The 18,476-nt window shown below is 38.2% G+C and overlaps 1 protein-coding gene across 1 annotated transcript in view; it reads left to right on the top strand.

The window, feature by feature from the left end:
- YWHAQ (tyrosine 3-monooxygenase/tryptophan 5-monooxygenase activation protein theta) overlaps window positions 1–17,076 on the top strand; it is a 47,284-nt gene extending 30,208 nt beyond the window's left edge. Inside the window, exons 3-6 of the mRNA XM_053587867.1 lie at window positions 7,318–7,441; window positions 12,032–12,195; window positions 13,559–13,654; window positions 15,718–17,076. Of these exons, the coding sequence (XP_053443842.1) occupies window positions 7,318–7,441; window positions 12,032–12,195; window positions 13,559–13,654; window positions 15,718–15,777 (444 nt within the window). The 3' untranslated portion in view covers window positions 15,778–17,076. The remainder of the gene's footprint in view (window positions 1–7,317; window positions 7,442–12,031; window positions 12,196–13,558; window positions 13,655–15,717) is intronic.
- The last annotated feature ends 1,400 nt before the right edge of the window (window positions 17,077–18,476 follow it).

The following is an 18,476-nucleotide window of genomic DNA, read 5'->3' as shown; positions in this document are numbered from 1 at the left end:
CAACATTTTAAAATAATGTAAGGACAATTAACTATTTAGTGAATTTATTTTATTAATGATAGAAAACAGTGAATTGTCCTTAATAGTTAATGTTTTATGATCAGCTTGTATCAGGTCTTAGGTGATTCACTGGTTCCCTTGTTAAGGCAGTCAATCCTTTATGAGATTTAACCGTAGTGGCCATACTCATAGAAGGGTGATTTTTTAAATGAAAGACTGTGTTCTTTCCCTGCTTCTTGTTAGCCACCAAGAAAGAATATTCAATTAGTAGGGCATTCAGGTTTTCCTGGCCAAAGAATGGAGTAGGAGGAGCTTAAGCCAAGAATGGAGGGAGGGGTGTGTAAGCATGTACAGGGTAGCCTTTCAGGTGTATAGATGCAAGTCATATACATGTTTTGTCACACATTGCGTGTACAGAAAGTGGCAATTCTTATCTGGGTGAGTGATTTTTTTAGTATTATAATGATACTTAGTGAGTTAAAGGTAACTGGAGATCACTTACCCAGGTCTACAGTGGCTGTGTGCAGGTCTGAATTCCTGGCATCCATCAGATCACGTGGCTGTTTGTAGCATTTGGGCCACCTGGTGTCCTTGAGTAGCTGTGCTTCTAGATTACAAATACTAAAGAAAAATTGTTGAAAGAACAAAGAAGGAAAAAATCTAAAGTTTTTTCCATCCACTTTGTCAGGGCCATCCTACTGATGATTTCTGAGACCAGAACACCTTTAGACTCAATGGTCTTGAGAGAAACTTTTATTTTCCACCAGATCATAGTGTTAATGGCAATATAGATGTCAGTTTCACGAATGGTAATCTAAATTCTAAAGCTCATGTATTCTGAAAGAATACTCTGTCCTACTTTGTTTTACTAGGTAAAAGTAAATCTCTAACTTAGGTTTGGCTTTATCTCTGTTAGATGTGCTCCATTTTAGGGAATATTTATGTGTGGGTTGTAATACGAATAATAACTTGTACATGAATCCTGAAGTTAGGGATGGAACATGTTAATCATGTTAATGGTGTATTAATGGACGAACATGTGAGGCAGCCGGACACCGACTCCTCTGAGGCTCCCACATGGGTGCTCTCCAGGCTTCCCCCAGGCTCCAGTCTCTTGTCGTCAGACCTGGAAGTCGGAGCACTCAGAGCCATGGGGCTGTTCGCCGGGACCCTCTGCCTGGGCCGGCACCAGAACTGCAAGCCCAAGGTCCTGGCACCTTGCCATAGGACCCTTCCCTAGGCATTTCCTCCCATCAGCATGGAGGAGACCTTTGTGGTTAAAGGAGATCTGAAAACTTCACATGAGCACAAACCTCTTGTTAAGGAAGTACCCCTTCAGCCACCTGGCAAGAGAAATATGTAGTAAATTCACTTGTGGTGAATTGGCAAGCCCAGGTCCTGTTTGCCCTACACGAGGCAGCAGAAACCTTTCTAGTTCATCTCTTTGAAGACACTTACCTTCTCACCTTACAAGCTGGGGAGTTACTTTTTTCCCAAAGGAGGTTCAACTGGCCAGAAGGATTCAAGGCATTCAGGAAGGCCTGGGCTGAGCTCCTACAGCCAGCGTTTCTCCAGGATCCAAGGGACTCTTCTCTGGAGCAACAACTAGATCCATTGGGGTCTGAGGAGCTGCCTGGACTTCGCTGTCTCTGAGCAGTTTTGTGTGCTTGTTGCTTTAAAAAAAAAAAAAATTTTTTTTTTTTTTTTTTTTAAGAAAGAGAAGACTGCATGACTTTCTTCTGTAACATAGGTAATATGTGAGACAATCAACACAGTTCCAAAGGCCTGAAAATTATTTTCAGATAAAGAGACTCCAAGGTTGACTTCAGTTTGTGAGTTACTTGTAAATTTTTAAGGATTTTTAGCCGGGCGTTGTGGCGGGCGCGTAGTCCCAGCTATTTGGGAGGCTGAGGCAAGAGAATCACTTAAGCCCAGGAGTTGGAGATTGCTGTGAGCTGTGTGAGGCCACGGCACTCTACCGAGGGCCATAAAGTGAGACTCCGTCTCTACAAAAAAAAAAAAAAAAAAAAAAATTTTTAAGGATTTTGACAATACTAGATTTGCTGTGTTATGGGAGAAAAGGAAATTCACTTGTTATTTTAGATCCTTTTGTGCAGTTTACATCTTTTACCATTTGTACTATTTATTTATTTAGAGACAGAGTCTCACTTTGTCGCTCTCAGTAAAGAGCTCTGGTGTCACAGCTCACAGCAACCTCCAGCTCTTGGGCTTAGGTGATTCTCCTGCCTCAGCCTCCTGAGTAGCTGGGACTACAGGCGCCCGCCACAACCCCCAGCTATTTTTTGGTTACAGTTTGGCTGGGGCCGGGTTTGAACCCACCACCCTCTGTATATGGGGCCTGCGCCCTACTCACTGAGCCACAGGCGCCGCCCCATTTGTACTTTTATTATAAACATAAGGGAAAAAATAAGAGAAGACCACTTTGATCAGTTTCCTTGAAGGGCCCAGCATGTCTAGCATAAGATCTCTCTGCCTTGCAGGTCAGCCTCATTGTTAGTGACAACGTCAAGTTCCTTGGTGAGCTGTGCTCATCTAGAAATGTGTAGCTTTTAAAAGCTTAATTGGGGTGAAATAGAAAATCTTTTTTTTTTTTTTTTTTTTTTGAGACAGCGTCAATATGTCACCCTTGGTAGAGTGCTGTGGAGTCACAGCTCACAGCAACCTCACCTCTTGGGCTTAAGCAATTCTCTTCCCTCAGCCTCCCCAGACGCTGGGGTTATAGGTGCCTACCACAACACCTGGCTTTTATCATTATTTTTTTTTTTTTTTGAAGTTGTTATTGTTGCTTTAGCTGGCCTGGGCCTGGTTCGAACCCTCCAGGCTTGGTGTATGTGGCTGGCACCCTACCCACTGAGCTACGGGTGCCACCCTAAATAGAAAATCTTTAAGGTTTGCTGTTCTCATTTCTTCTAGTAAATTTCTATTAAAATTAAAATTATTCAGAAATTCTAAGTGTATTCTAAATGTAAAATCTAACATTCTCACTTGAAAATCGTAGAAGATTATCAGTCTAGGATTTTAAAGAGATTTTTAAGTGTTTTTATAAGTTATTATTTTTTGATAGAATTTACAGGTTATTTTTATAGCCTCTTTGGAATGATAACAATAGAAATTTTTTTTTTTTTTTGTAGAGACAGAGTCTCACTTTATGGCCCTCTGTAGAGTGCCATGGCAAAACACAGCTCACAGCAACCTCCAACTCCTGGGCTTAAGCGATTCTCTTGCCTCAGCCTCCCTAGTAGCTGGGACTACAGGCGCCCGCCACAACGCCCAGCTATTTTTTGGTTGCAGTTCAGCCGGGGCCAGGTTTGAACCCGCCACCCTCGGTATATGGGGCTGGTGCCTTACCGACTGAGCCACAGGCGCCGCCCAACAATAGAAATTTTTTAATGAAAAAATTTAAAAAATAGTGTATTAATGTCAGTAAACCGATAGGAAATTGAAAATCCACAGAGCATTTATTTTGTATCCAGTTGATTATTTTGCTTATATTTTTGGACTTTTCATCGATTATCTAATCTCCTATCAATTCTGTATATATAAAGAATAAGCTACATAATGAGAGATGAGCAGCTTATTTTGTCTGTTAAACAGAACTCACTTATACATGAATTTATGATAAAAAGATTAGTTTGAGTGCTATAGAACATTGCCACTGAAACCAAATGAATTATTGTGGAAAAGCTGTTGAAGTAATAGGCTTGTTACAAGCAAAAAAATAGTTAACCCTTGAAAGATAGTATTTGGGTTTTCTAATTCTTCCTATTCCTTTTTGTTGAGAACATGGGGTTGGAGTACAGGAGAAATAGTTATTATCATAAATTTGCATTAATATTATTTCTTGACAAGTTCATTTCTTAAATAGTCCTTTATAACTTTTGTAGTATAGTCTTTATTATTCTCAACCTATTTTTCTGTGATTAAACTTATTGTGAGGTCCATTAGCATCTTAAAGGCAACCTTTATAATAACTTCTTTCTTTGGCTTTCCTTGTTTATTTGTTTGTTTGTTTCTTTTTTTTTTTTTTGAGACAGAGCCTCAAGCCGTCGCCCTGGGTAGAGCACTATGGCATCACAGCTCACAGCAACTTCCAACTCCTGGGCTTAAGTGATTCTCTTGCCTCAGCCTCCCAAGTGGCTGGGACTATAGGTGCCCACCGCAATGCCCGGTTATTTTTTGGTTGTAATTGTCGTTGTTGGGTAGGCCCAGGCTGGATTCGAACCCACCAGCTCTGGTGTATGTGGCTGGCGCCTTAGCCGCTTGAGCTTGTGCCTTGAATTACTAGTCCATCTTGTAATTGTTGAGTAGTATATTGACCTCTCTACAGTCCTTTCAGATACTCAAAAAAGAACATTCTGCTGCTTGCATTCTACCCTTTAGTCAAGTAGCCCTGTCAGCACTAGGAGGAGCCCCAGCCTTAGTCCTCCAACCCTCCTCAGATCATACCATTTGCTGGGGTTGAAGAATTTACAAGGGGGAGGTTCTGGTTAATGGATAAGAGTAATGAAGAGAAGAGATTAGTGAAAACTTTTAAATATATAAATGTTAAGACTTATTTCTGTTCTCCCTCCTGACTTCTTACCAGTATTCTTATTTGGGAAGATTTTTAGGGAGCTACATGTCTGGGGGTTTTGTTTGTTTGTTTCTGACCTGTGTTGAGTTTTTAAAAATAATTTTTAAATTCTTATTTTAATTCTTATAAATTAAATTGTATAAGCAGGCTATTATTTATATCCCATATTCTACCTGGTATTAATAATGATGTCTGGTATTGATAATACTAGATAAGGCATGATCAATTTGGTAAGAGATGAAGCAGTATCCATTGTGTCTTTTAATTGGGCTAAAATATACATCTCTACTACTGATAGTATGTGAAAAGACAGAATTATTCTGTACCTGTTGTTTCCTTCACAGAGAGCTAGTGGCATCTGACAAAGAACCATGATACCTGGCTGAAACTCCAGGATGGAAGTAATGCCCAAGTCACTTTATAAAAGCCCAACACTGTAAATCGTACGTAATGGCTGTAAGCAAACTAGTAGTCAAAGTTAATAATTTTAGAAAGGAAAAGTTAACAGTTTGCTCATAAGTGGCTGTGTTGTAACTAATGCAGTAGCTGTTTAGCAGCTTTCTGAATCCTTGTGAGCACCCCACGTCTGGCAGGAGGGATTCATGCTAGAATAGAAATTGCTCTCTAATCCTCACCCCAAGCCCTCGTTCTCATCAGACTTCTCAGCCTCTGCTCCCACACTTCTATCACATTTAATTAGAGTGCTAGATCTTAAAGGTACATTTTTAGCATTATTTATGACTGTAAATAACATCTTCACCAGAAGTGGCACTTTTTCAGGAGATCCTCTGCGATTTCATTGTAAACACTGATTCACTTGGGGGGGAAAGAAAAGTTCCTTGGTATGGGTACAGGCAGAGGACCCATTTCTCTTCATATAAATATTGTGTTTGCTATTGATAATTCTCAGAATCTATTCTTACTTAAAGATACCAATGACTGAGTCAGTTTGAGATCTAGAACTCTTTTGTGGCTATCCCATTATTGCCTCCCTTCTGGACCCCTAAATTCAGTTCATAATTTTTTTAAAATCAAAAGTCGTGTGTGACATATAAAAATAATAGTAGAGGGGAAAAATTATATTGCTGATGTTAAACGGAAAAAATTCTTAAAATCTGGCCCTTTAGTCCTCTTTGTAGTTAAGAGCTGCAGCAGCACTCGTTTGGGCCTGGCTGTAGTAACCTCTGCTGCCATACTCCCAGCTCAGCAACTTTCCATTTCAAGTCACAATTTTGATATTTGCCCCTTTTATAATGTGTAAATTTCTGGGACTTTGTTAAGTAATTTTACACTAATTTTATTTTATTTATTTATTTTTTTAACCTTTAAAACTTTTTGAAGATTTAACATTTTTCTTGTTTATGTATTTAAAAATAACTTATGGACAAAGTGATTGCATTGTGTTTAGGCCATTTTAATTAGGTTATTTTAGATTTGTAAACAGCTTTCTTTTTCTTCAGTAATTATGTGAATTTGAAACAGTCTTACAGGGTCATTCCCTAAACTCCCCAATTTTGTATCATGCTTGGTATTTTTATATAATGTTAACAGATTAAGTATCTGGCTATTTTTCCAAAATGTAAATATGGTTTTCTCTGTTCTTGCTAGTTTTACTTTGCCTAGAGCAGTGCTTCTCAAAATGTGCATCTAGGCAGAGGAGCTGGCTGACAATAGCTAACATTTACTGAGCACTTAACATGTGACACTGTTCTAGGCTTTGACATCTGTATATGGATTTTATTTCCATTGAGGTAGGTATTATCTTGAATTTTTTATGAGAATTTCATTCTACTTTGTAATACTTTTTAATGCAAAAAGATTTTACAGTTAATTAGCAAGCGAAATTGATAGTTTACAAAGATATTTATCATACTTGTCTTTTGTGACTTTTATACTCCCAAGTATACTTTGTCCCTCTAAAGTGAAAAATTTCTTTGTATGAAATCAGGGATAAAAGACATACTTAAATACTCTATTTTTAAAAATAATTGGATTCAGTAGACATAAAATTACTTCATCAGGTTGCTATGTAAGTTTCTAAGCCTCTTGCTCTCAATTCCTGAACTTAACCTTGTTTTGGATGGATACTTGTATGTGAGGGCTCTGAGCAGCACTGCTAGGCCATCCATGGTTGTACTGTTCTCATACTTGATGTCTGAAACATTTTGTTTTCCCTCCTGAAATGATTCTACATGCCTGTTCTCTGCCTGCTGCCTTTCTACTGTTTCTTCTTAACACTTCAAATATCCCTTCCCCAGGAAGCCTGTCTAACCAGAGGCCATATCCCTCTGTGTGCTTTCATATCACCTTATTCACAATGTCTTAGTGCTTAGTTAATGGTGTATTTACAAACTGTGAGCTTCTTGAGGGCAAGGACGTTATCATATGTCTTCTCTATATACATTATAGTCAAATACCTGGCACCTAGCAAGTATCAGTAAATGTTTATTGAATGAACGGAGGTGTGAACAGGCTCTTTCTAATGGCTTTGTTAGGTTTTATCTGGCTTTCCATTAAAAACTATGGGCCTGCTAGGGTAACTAGGGGCAACAGTCTCACTCCTGGTCTAAGAATATGCTTCACATCTAAGCTGGTAGGTATAGTATTACTGTAGTAGTTAATGATTCAAATACATGATAGGCAGAAGTATATCATAATGATAGTTCCTGTCTGTGTTTAAATAGCTTTTACTAGTGCCTAATGTTTTATCTTATTTATTTCAGGAATTGTTGGATAAATATTTAATAGCCAATGCAACTAATCCAGAGAGTAAGGTCTTCTATCTGAAAATGAAGGGAGATTACTTCCGATACCTCGCTGAAGTTGCATGTGGTGATGATCGAAAACGTGAGTAAATTTGATATATAGGTAAAGCTAAAGCATAGGAAAGAAGTGGGGATAATTGGACCCTGACAGTAATCTATATGTAGTCTTCAGGCTCTTTGGTAACTTAAAAGAATTGTGGAATCTATATCAAGAAAATGAAGATTACCATATGTTTTCAAAAATAAAAATGTAGTCATGAATTTAAATCATATACCCTATAAAACAAATTAAACTCATACATGAACTGTAGTTATAATCTGACATGGTTCTATTAAAACAGACTTAATTTTTTTTTTTTTTTTTTTGCAGTTTTTGGCTGGGGCTGGGCTTGAACCCGCCACCTCCAGCATATGGGGCTGGTGCCCTACTCCTTTGAGCCACAGGGGCTGCCCAAAACAGACTTAATTTTTTATGCTTTAGAATTCTGCTTGAGCAACATTTTTTAGCTCCAGAGATTTTTGCATATACTTCCTAAGTCTGTATTTGACGTAGCTTTTAGTATCACCATGCTCCAAATCTTAAGATGGCTAGGAACAGAATCCCAGCTTTCAGACCCACTGCTGGTCTCCTTAGCACTGTGAACCACATTTTGAAACCTTCTTCACTGTTGCTGCCTACTAGCCTCCCTCTAAACTATGAGATACGCAAGGAGGAGCATGAGTTGGTTGTGCTCAGGACACCCCTTAGCTCTGCTTCCTTGACATCCACTGTGATCCAGGCCTGCAGCTAGATAGCTGTGCTTGATCATGTCTTCTGGTTCCTGTTTAGCATGCTGTTCAGAAACTGATGCTGTCTGGGCTTTGTAGCATTTGCCCATTCTATGAAGACATCTATAGACAAGAAGATGGTGGACGATTTGACCAAGAAATAGGCTTACGCCTCCATGGCCAAGTGCCTGAATGTGCCCTGGTCCTTGGCATCCTTGTGACCATTACACTCATCATGAGATTTTCACCTCTAGCTTGGTGATAACCTGCTAAGCATTTTCTCAGATAATAAAAGATCTTGAAGGCCAGTAATAGCGTCTCTGTGCTCTACCATTCGCTGTTGGCCCTTTCCCCTGGATTCCACCCCTTTATAACTGCAGTTTATACTCTTACATCTGTCTACAGTGGTATTCAGTAAAGTGTACATGTTCTTGGGAAACAAAACTTAAGATTTAACTGGAAATTACATGTAGAACATAGAAACAAGATGTTGTGCACTTTTCTGTTTGTCCTATCAATTCATTACTACCTACTTTAGGGTCATAGTATTCACTGCTGATTACATGTAACCAGATTTCTGAAGAGGGGAGATGAGATTGAGTATGTTATTGTTAATGTATAATTGTTCTAACTTCACAGTAAATTTGAATGACCCCCATGGTTAGGTTGTTACTCTAAAAAGGCTGAATACACGGGAACTGTTGATTAATAAAGTAAAAGTGTGACGCCACGGCACTCTACCAAGGGCGATAAAGTGAAACTCTGTCTCTACAAATAAATAAATAAAGTAATAGTCAAAAATAGATTTGAATATTGAATATCTATTTTTTTCCTTGAACTACCAGAGAAAACATGGATATGGGGAAAAGGGTCATCAAAAATTGTCTACCTTGGGTTCGGTGACTGTGGCTCAAGCGGCTAAGGTGCCAGCCACATACACCTTAGCTGGCAGGTTCAAATCCAGCCCAGGCCCGCCAAACAACAATGATGGTTGCAACCAAAAAATAGCCAGGCATTGTGGCGGGTACCTGTAGTCCCAGCTACTTGGGAGGCGGAGGCAGGAGAATCGCTTGAGCCCAGGATTTGGAGGTTGCTGTGAGCTGTGTTGCCATGGTACTCTACCCAGGGCGACAGCTTGAGGCTCTGTCTCCAAAAAAAAAAAAAATGTCTACCTTGATTGTTAAAAAGTGAAAATAAATTCATTGGCAGTGATCTCAAGTCTCTGGGGTAGCTGAGTATAATATATATTCCATTAAATATTGTGTATGTAATTGCTACCAAATTTATCGAGTCCTAGGTAGAAGTATCATTTAATTTCTTATTTTTCCATTCAGTTTATTATTTTGTTAGTCCTTATTTTTGGACTAACAAATAACTATTATTATCATCTATTATTTTGTTAGTCCTTATTTTTGGACTAACAAAATAATAGATGATGATAATAGTAATACACTAGAACAGATGGAGATGACCATGTGTCTCAGTCACAGAAGTCTGCAAGAAGCAGCGCTGACGAGCCCTGCGGTCTGGCCTCCTGGCTTAGTTAGAAGCTGAATTCAAAACATAAAAAAAATACATACTAGAATAGCTGCATTATATACATTCCTCAGAGTATTTCAAAATGGTAGGAGCTTTTACAAAGAAATACTAGTCCTTACTGGTAAGTATATTAAGCATTGCTTCTGTGCTGTGTGTCCTATGAAAGAACCAACAAATGCTTATTTACTTAAGTATGTACAACTTTAAATGTAAGTTCCTAAGTTCTTTTTTTTTTTTAATTTATTTTAATTTAGTATTTTTGTTGCTCTTGGTAGAGTGCCGTAGCGTCACAGCTCATAGCAAACTCCAGCTCTTGGGCTTAGGTGATCCTCTTGCCTCAGCCTTCCGAGTAGCTGGGACTACAGGTGCCCGCCACAACGCCCTGCTATTTTTGTCCCATACAAATACTATTTGTATTGCATACCCCCCAAAATAGTTAGTGTGACCATTTACTAAGTTACTGACTGAAAATGAGATGCTTTTATCATCCTAAATATCAGTGTAATTAAAGATGTAAAGAGAGCTTGTATCTTGAGAAACTTTCTGTAACAAAATCTGTATACAAAGCTTACATACTGTTACTGATACATTAATTTCTGTTGCCATAAAGAAAAGCAGAATTAGATGTTAAAATATTGGCACAGAACTGAGTATTTAAGTGTCAGCAAGTCTGAGGAGTGTCTTTGGGAAATTGGGACATAGCCTGGCTTTAATCTGATTTAACCCCTTTAGGCTCATTGGCACCTTCAGGTTATATACATTGTCCCGTATATACGGTCTGACAGTTAAGTTTGCAAACTTGTCCTAGGAAAAGTGCTTTGAAGAGTAAACTAGGTGCTGGTATTGGTGTATAGGGAAAGGAGAGCACTTCGAAGGTGACTGTAATGATACTCAGAAATGAGATATATAGCACTTTTTCTAGGACGAATTTGTGAACTTACTTGTCTGACCTCATACATTCTGATACTCTGGGATTTATAACAGGCTGTATCTATAGCTTGAGAGTGGAGGCACTTTATTACTACTGTTGCAGTGCTTCCTATGTGCCAGGCAGAAAGAGCTTATTCCCTGAAGGCTGTACCAGTCAGAATTAGATCAGTAAGTAAGCCATTTCGGTGGAAGGAGAACGTACACAAAGGAATAGCTTAGTTTCAGTTAAGTTCAGTATTTCTTAAACTGTAATAGGCCAGTGGCCTCATACAAAAAATTACCCTTTCAAAACATGAGTATGATCAAATTAATGTTGGTAATACTTAACATTTTTTTTAGGGTATGTGTGTGTGACATTTTTTATTAGGCCAGTAATGAAATACTTGTCAAAACATTTTGTCTTATGTACAGATTGGCACTTTTATGTTGCCTCTCACATACGAAAGATCAGTATTGTTTTTACAAGTAATAAGTCAGAAAAGAGATTTTGATTGGATGCAATGGCTCACACCTGTTAATCCCAGCACTTGGGAGGCCAAGCCCAGGAGTTTGAGAATAACCTGAGAAATAGTAAGACTCGACTCTACAAAAAAATAGAAAATTCAGCTGTGTATGGGGGCACACATATTACCTATAGTCTCAACTACTGAGGAGGCTGAGGCAGGAGGATCACTTGAGCCCAGGTTGCAGTGAGCTATGAGGACACTATGGTACTGTAACTTGAGTAACCAAGTGAGATTTTACCCCCCCCAAAAAAAAATTAAATTAAAAATAAAATGGAAAAGAAAAATAGAGATTTTGACGGTGATGATTTTGCAAAGTATTTTCATTGTTTAGGGAAAGGTGTTCCATTCAAATTATTTTTAATTTTTATATTTCCAAGTAACGGAATTAAAAGATAGGAAAGAGGAAATAGTTTTAGCCCTGGAGATGGAAAAAGCTGATAACTCACGCTTTTTAAGCTGATTATAAGTAAACAACATTCTAAGCTAGTTTTTTTTTTTTTTTTTTAGAGACAGTCTCACTTTGTCGCCTTCAGTGGAGTGCTGTGGCGTCACAGCTCACAGCAACCTCCAGTTCTTGGGCTTAGGCAATTCTCTTGCCTCAGCCTCCCGAGTAGCTGGCACTACAGGTGCCCGCCACAACGCCCGGCTACTTTGTTGTGTTGCAGTTTGGCTGGGGCCGGGTTTGAACCCACCACCCTCGGTATATGGGGTCAGCACCCTACTCACTGAGCCACAGGAGCTGCTCTCTAAGCTAGGTTTTGAATACCCAGTATAAGATGATGTCTTTGGTTTGCTACTGTGGTTTTAGAAGTGGCTACAGAGAATAATCTGGTTTTACTGAGAACTAGTAGCACGTGCTAAAAGTCATGAATGTTCTGTATGCTGGACGGATATTTTCAGTATCATGCTTTTTTCTTTCCCCTTCACAGAAACGATAGATAATTCCCAAGGAGCTTACCAAGAGGCATTTGATATAAGCAAGAAAGAGATGCAACCCACACACCCAATCCGCCTGGGGCTGGCTCTTAACTTTTCTGTATTTTACTACGAGATCCTTAATAACCCAGAGCTTGCCTGTACGCTGGCTAAAACGGTAAGAAGTGTGTGAAGAAAATACTCTTCTTTGGTTAAGGTTATTTGAGATACTGAGTATGTTAATGTATAATTATTTTACTTGGAAACCCAGTGATAATTTCTACCATATTTATTGTATTATCTATTTATTTATTGAGACAGAGTCTCATTATGTCGCCCTGGGTAGAGTGCCGTGGCATCACAGCTCATACCAACCTCAAACTTCTTGAGCTTAAGTGATTCCCTTGCCTCAGCCTCCCCAAGTAGGGGGACTACAGGCATCCACCACAATGCCTGGCTGTTTTTTTGTTGTAGTTGTCATTGTTGTTTTAGCAGGCCTGGGGTTAAGTTCAAACCTGCCAGCCCCATGTGTGTGGCCAGGGCCCTACCCACTGAGCTATGAGCCTGAGCCCCCCCTTTTTTTCTTTTTTTAAGCCATTGTGACTACCAACCCCTACCTTTCGCATTTACTTTTCCCTCACTATGATTATATTAGTATCAGTCTAAAAAGCATGTTGGGCAGAGTAATAAAAGTATAAATAACTTTTAAGAAGGAAACAAAAGATTAGAAAGTAATGCCTGCTGGTTTTTAATCACTAGAATAGTTGCATTATATACATTCCTCAAAGTATCTCAAAATGGAAGGAGCTTTTACAAAGAAATACTAGTCCTTATTGGTAAGTATATTAAGCATTGCTTCTGTGCTGTGTGTCCTATGAAAGGACCAACAAATGCTTATTTACTTAAGTACATATAACTTTAAATGTGAGTTCCTAAGTTCTTTTTTCTTTAATTTATTATTATTTTTTTTAGAGATAGTCTGACTTTGTCACCCCTAGTAGAGTGCTGTAGCATCACAGCTTACAGCAAACTCCAGCTCTTGGGCTTAGGTGATTCTCTTGCCTCAGCCTCCTGAGTAGCTGGGACTACAGGTGCCCGCCACAACACCCGGCTATTTTTTGTTGCAGTTTGGCCAGGGCCGGGTTGGAACCTGCCACCCTCGGATATGGGGCTGGTGCCCTGCTCATTGAACCACAGGCACCACCTGAGGTCCTAAGTTCTTTTTTTGTTGTTGTTGTTTTTTTTTTTTTTTTTTTTTTTTTTTAGTTTTTGGCCGGGGCTGGGTTTGAACCTGCCACCTCCGGCATATGGGACCGGCACCCTACCCCTTGAGCCACAGGCGCCGCCCAGGTCCTAAGTTCTTAAACTGAGAGTCTGAGGGAAGGTTCTGTTGAGTTAGTTGTTTGTTTTGAGTTTGTTGTTAATTGATAGTAGAACATAAGGTAGATATTCACCTGTTTTGTGAACGTGGTTTGTAATTATAGATTAACTAGATTCTGTTGATGCAAATATTGTTTACCATGTCTATTAATATTCATCAGGCTTTTGATGAGGCCATTGCAGAACTCGATACACTGAATGAAGACTCATACAAAGACAGCACCCTCATCATGCAGTTGCTTAGGGACAACCTAACAGTGAGTTGTTCATTATTTTCCTTTTTAGGAACAAAAGTATTTCTATTTTATTTAGGGGTTCTTATCTTTTAGGGCAGTTATTGAAGAGCTATAGTTTCTTAGAAAATGAATACATAGGCCTGGAGTGGTGGCTCATGCCTATAATCCTAGCACTCTGGGAGGCCGAGGCCGATGGATTGCTTGAGATCAAGAGTTTGAGACCAGCCTGAGCAAAAGTGAGACCCCCTTCTCTACTAAAAATAGAAAAATTGAGCCAAGAGGATTACTTGAGCCCAAGTTGGAGGTTGCTGTGAACTATGACATCACGGCACTCTACCCAGGGCAACAGCTTGAGACTCTGTCTCAGAAAAAAAAAGAAAAAAATGAATATATAAATACTTAAGTAAAAGTATTGAGTACTTCTTAGTATTTTGTATAGAACAATCACTATTTTGAAGACAGGTTTTATTGCCAGTTGAATACTCCCTGAGAAGGTACTAAGATTGTAAGAACTCAGAATATTAACATGATATATTTCATTGGAATGAAGATGTTGAAAAATAACGTTAATATAGAGAGCTTTTGAAGTTTTAGTATTTTTTTTTTTTTAATTTGAGCATGTTAACTATAGCAGGTTAAGGACTAGGTAGGTATCTGGGCTTTCTTAAAATTGCTCAAAGTACTTTGTTCTAACAAAAGTTTACTTTGTGAATTGTGTGTGTTCTCCAAGCATTTGATACGGAGTGAGGTGGTACCTAAATGTATTCCACTTCTGCGTCTGAGCCAAGATCTCTGTTCTGTTTTTCCTTTTCTTTTTCTCGCTACTTCTTGGGTAGGTGTTGATTAGGAAGTAATTTAGAAAAAGCACTGCTTGAGCTTTGCTTTAGCATTTTTTTTATAGGTTAAGTAAATTTGATAGGTAAAGTCTTAGACTTAACAGAATGTAAAAGATGGGAATACATCTTTTAATATGTAGTCTTTCTAGCCTCATAGTTTGGTGCTTTATCTTTTGCTAGATAGGATTTTTTCTTTTTATATTAGCATCGTATCTCTTCAACTTTGCTGAACAGGGACGTTACATATCCACTGGAAAGGAAATGAAAACAACTGGCTTTCTAGCAGTGAAAGATCCTTGAGTTGTGAGGGGACAGTAGAAGATAATCAGCACAAAGCAAGTTCAAGAAAAGAGCAAACTGGGTGGTTACACTTCTTCCCAGTTATACCCTGGAAGTAACTATCTTGTAACTGGTCTTATTTTGTTTTCTGTCTTATGGAGATAGTTCTTCAGGGGCTTGTGGAGTTTTTCCATTTTATTTGTTTTTGTATCTTAATAACTTATAGATCGTATAAGATGCTGACTTTTCTAAAATTTGCAGTTAAGTGGTGTCTGGTGTTTAATGAAATGTGTCTATGGACTGATTATAATCAATAAATACCCTTTCTGCACTTGATCTTCCCATCTTAAAATTAGATCCTTGGAGATCAATTATGGTAATTTTAATATTCTACCGAATTTAAGAATCCTCTTTATATGCACACATACACACACATTGCTTCCGTATAGCTTCCACCACCCATGTCCCTTCAATTCTTAGAGCAACACAAAATAAATCTGCTGCTTTTTTATGTTAGTCCTTCACATAACGTGGAAATTGTTGCCATGACCGTGGTTTTCCCTTCCCTGTAAAAGTTGTTGGCCTTATTAATTTAGTAAATTATTATCATAGTAATGCTTTCAAGAAGGGCAATTAGCTGCTGAGAATGGAGAAAGCATTATATTCTAAGAAGGTACCCTTTTTTATTCTGAAATTACAGTGCTTTTTAAATAAAAAGTAAGCTGTGAAAACATACTCCAAGGTGTGTTTTGTTTGTCATTTTAAAAGTGTGTAATGAAAAGTCGGCAAGGATAAACTGGGAAGGGTGATGGTATTTGGGGATTTGAGAGAGAAAACTTTCCAGTCTTAGTCAGCATCTCTCTTGTTTCAGGAATTTACTGCTCTCAGAATTACATTTTGATAAAACAGTAGGCTTGATGTAATTGTCTAATCTAGGAATAGTAATGCGGTGCGATTCTTTTTTTCTAGCTATGGACATCAGACAGTGCAGGAGAAGAATGTGATGCAGCAGAAGGGGCTGAAAACTAAATTCCTACAGGGTGTCATCCTTCTTCCCTTCAAGAACCCTTTTTACACATCTCCATTCCTTATTCCACTTGGATTTCCTATAGCAAAGAAACCCATTCATGTGTATGGAATCAACTGTTTATAGTCTTTTCACACTGCAGCTTTGGGAAAGCTCCATTCCTTGATTTGTGTTTGTCTTGGCCTTCCTGGTGTGCAGTTACTGCTGTAGAAAAGTATTAATAGCTTCATTGCATATAAACATAAGTAACTTCCAAACACTTATGTAGAGGACTAAAAATGTATCTGGTATTTAAGTAATCTGAACCAGTTCTGCAGGTGACTGTGTTTTGTATTACTGTGAAGATATGAAAATGTAGTTAATTACAATTTAAAGTGTGTTCTACATAACTTCTTATTTTCTTCATTCCCTTCCTAACTCTTTGGGAATTTCCTTTCAGTAAGCAATTTTTCCATGCTCTTAACATATTCCTTTTTAGTTAGAATTCAGAAGTATTAGATTAAATGGAAAAGCACTTGACATTTCTGGTCTAGGAGTCACAAATTGAAATGCCTCCTATAATATATATTAAGGATGTCATGTATATCTGTGACAACAGGGAGTTTCCTTCTTCACTCTTCATTTGCTGCTGTTAAGTTGACAACTTCCCTTCCCAATAAAAATTCACTTTTACACCTCCTGCCTTTGTAGTTCTGGTATTCACTTTACTATGTAATAGAAGTAGCATGTTGCTGCCAGAATACAAGCATTGCTTTTGGCAAATTAAAGTGCATGTCATTTCTTAATAAACTAGAAAGGGGAAATAAAGTACATGAGTCCAAGTCTAAAACTTTAGTACTTTTCCATGCAGATTTGTACACATGTAAGAGGGTGTCCAGTTTGTCTAGTGATTGTTACTTAGAGAGTTGGACCACTATTGTGTGTTGCTAATCATTGACTGTAGTCCCAGAAAAGCCTTGTGAAAATGTTATGCCCTATGTAACAGCAGAGTAACATAAAATAAAATTACATTTTATAAACCATTTACTATGGCTTTGTAACAATTGCATACCCATATTTTAAGGGACAGGTGAATTTACTATTTCTGAAGTTTCTTGATACTTTCCTTTTATCTTATGTAAAATGTAGTAGTGATACCCATATTTCTGCATTGTGATATACTTGTCTAGGGATGCCTGGAAATGTATTAAATTGGACTACATTTCTTAAGAGTGTTTAATCAATCTCATGGGCCATCTCTTCCTCAGTTGTAAATGATATCTGGTTAAGTGTTATATGGAATAAAGTGGACATTTTAAAACCAGCAAAGCTAATCATGTGATTGTGAGTACCTTGGCTGGTGTTAGAATTGTGCTTCAGTGATGTTCAAGAGAAATGTAAGCGTTCAAGAGTACATTACTTTAGTTTTCAGATATAGATGCTTCTTGACTTAGGATGGGGTTACATCACAATACACCCATCATAAGCTGAAAACACCGTTAAATTGAAAATACATTTAACACACCTAACCACTAAAGATGAAAATTTAACCTGATTAATTTTTAAATTAAAAATTTTAGTAAAGTTAGGAAAAACATTGTGAATTAGAGAAAAAATTACCATGTCTGAATAGCAAAATTGTAAGCACTAAAATAAACAATTATGAGTTAGCCAAAATATTTTTTTCTTTTTCTAAGACAGAGGCTTACTCTATCGTCTTGGGTAGAGTGCCGTGCTACTCACTGCAAACTCAAACTCTTGAGCTCCAGCAGTCCTCCTGCCTCAGCCTCATGAGTAGCTGGGACTATATGTGTCCACCACAAGACCTGGCTAATTTTTCTGTTTTTTTAGTAGAGATGTGAGTCTCAAACTCCTGAGCTCCGGCGATCCTCCCACTTCACCCTTTCAGAGTGCTATGATTACCTTCTTGAGCCTCTGCACCTGGCCCCCCAATTTTTTTTAAACAGATAACTTGGGCGGTGCCTGTGGCTCAGTGGGTAGGGCGCTGGCCCCATATACCAAGGGTGGCGGATTCAAACCCAGCCCCGGCCAAACTGCAACAAAAAAATAGCTGGGCATTGTGGCGGGTGCCTATAGTCCCAGCTAGCTACTCAGGAGGCTGAAGCAAGAGAATCGCCTAAGCCCAGGAGTTGGAGGATGCTGTGAGCTATGATGCCACAGCATTCTACTAAGGGTGATAAAGTGAGACTGTCTCAAAAAAAAAAAAAAAGATAACTCTCAGCATTTTGTCCCAAACTGTCACCTTGTTTTAGGAGAACTCTGCATCTTTAAAAACAGGCCCAGCCTATGGTTTTGACCCACTGGATATTTATAAAACACTGCTGAAAGTAGGGGAGAGGACACCTTTCCTCTGGGTAAAGCATAAGTAAAATACTGGAGTGAAGGGAAGATTTAAAGCTATATTTGAGCTTTCTCTTACTTTTAAAAGTTACTTTCTGAAGTAACTTTCAAAAGTTGTGTCTATTTTGTAATGTGAAGAACTTCATCAGTTTTTCCTTTAGGCTTTAATATGAATGTTTTTGCATTACATTCTAATATCAAAAATAGAAGCCTAGAGGTTTCTATTTTAACATTGTGCATTCAGCTATATTTGTTGATCTTAGGTTTGCAAAGAATATCGGTAAATTTCCTTTTGACAGGGTTAGTAGACTACATTCATGTCTATAGATTAAATACTTACCAGTAGAAGCTATTTTTTAAA

This window comes from Nycticebus coucang, chromosome 4 (assembly GCF_027406575.1).
Source record: "Nycticebus coucang isolate mNycCou1 chromosome 4, mNycCou1.pri, whole genome shotgun sequence".
In the NCBI taxonomy this organism is placed as follows: domain Eukaryota; kingdom Metazoa; phylum Chordata; class Mammalia; order Primates; family Lorisidae; genus Nycticebus; species Nycticebus coucang.
This window is presented reverse-complemented; position numbering and strand designations above follow the sequence as displayed.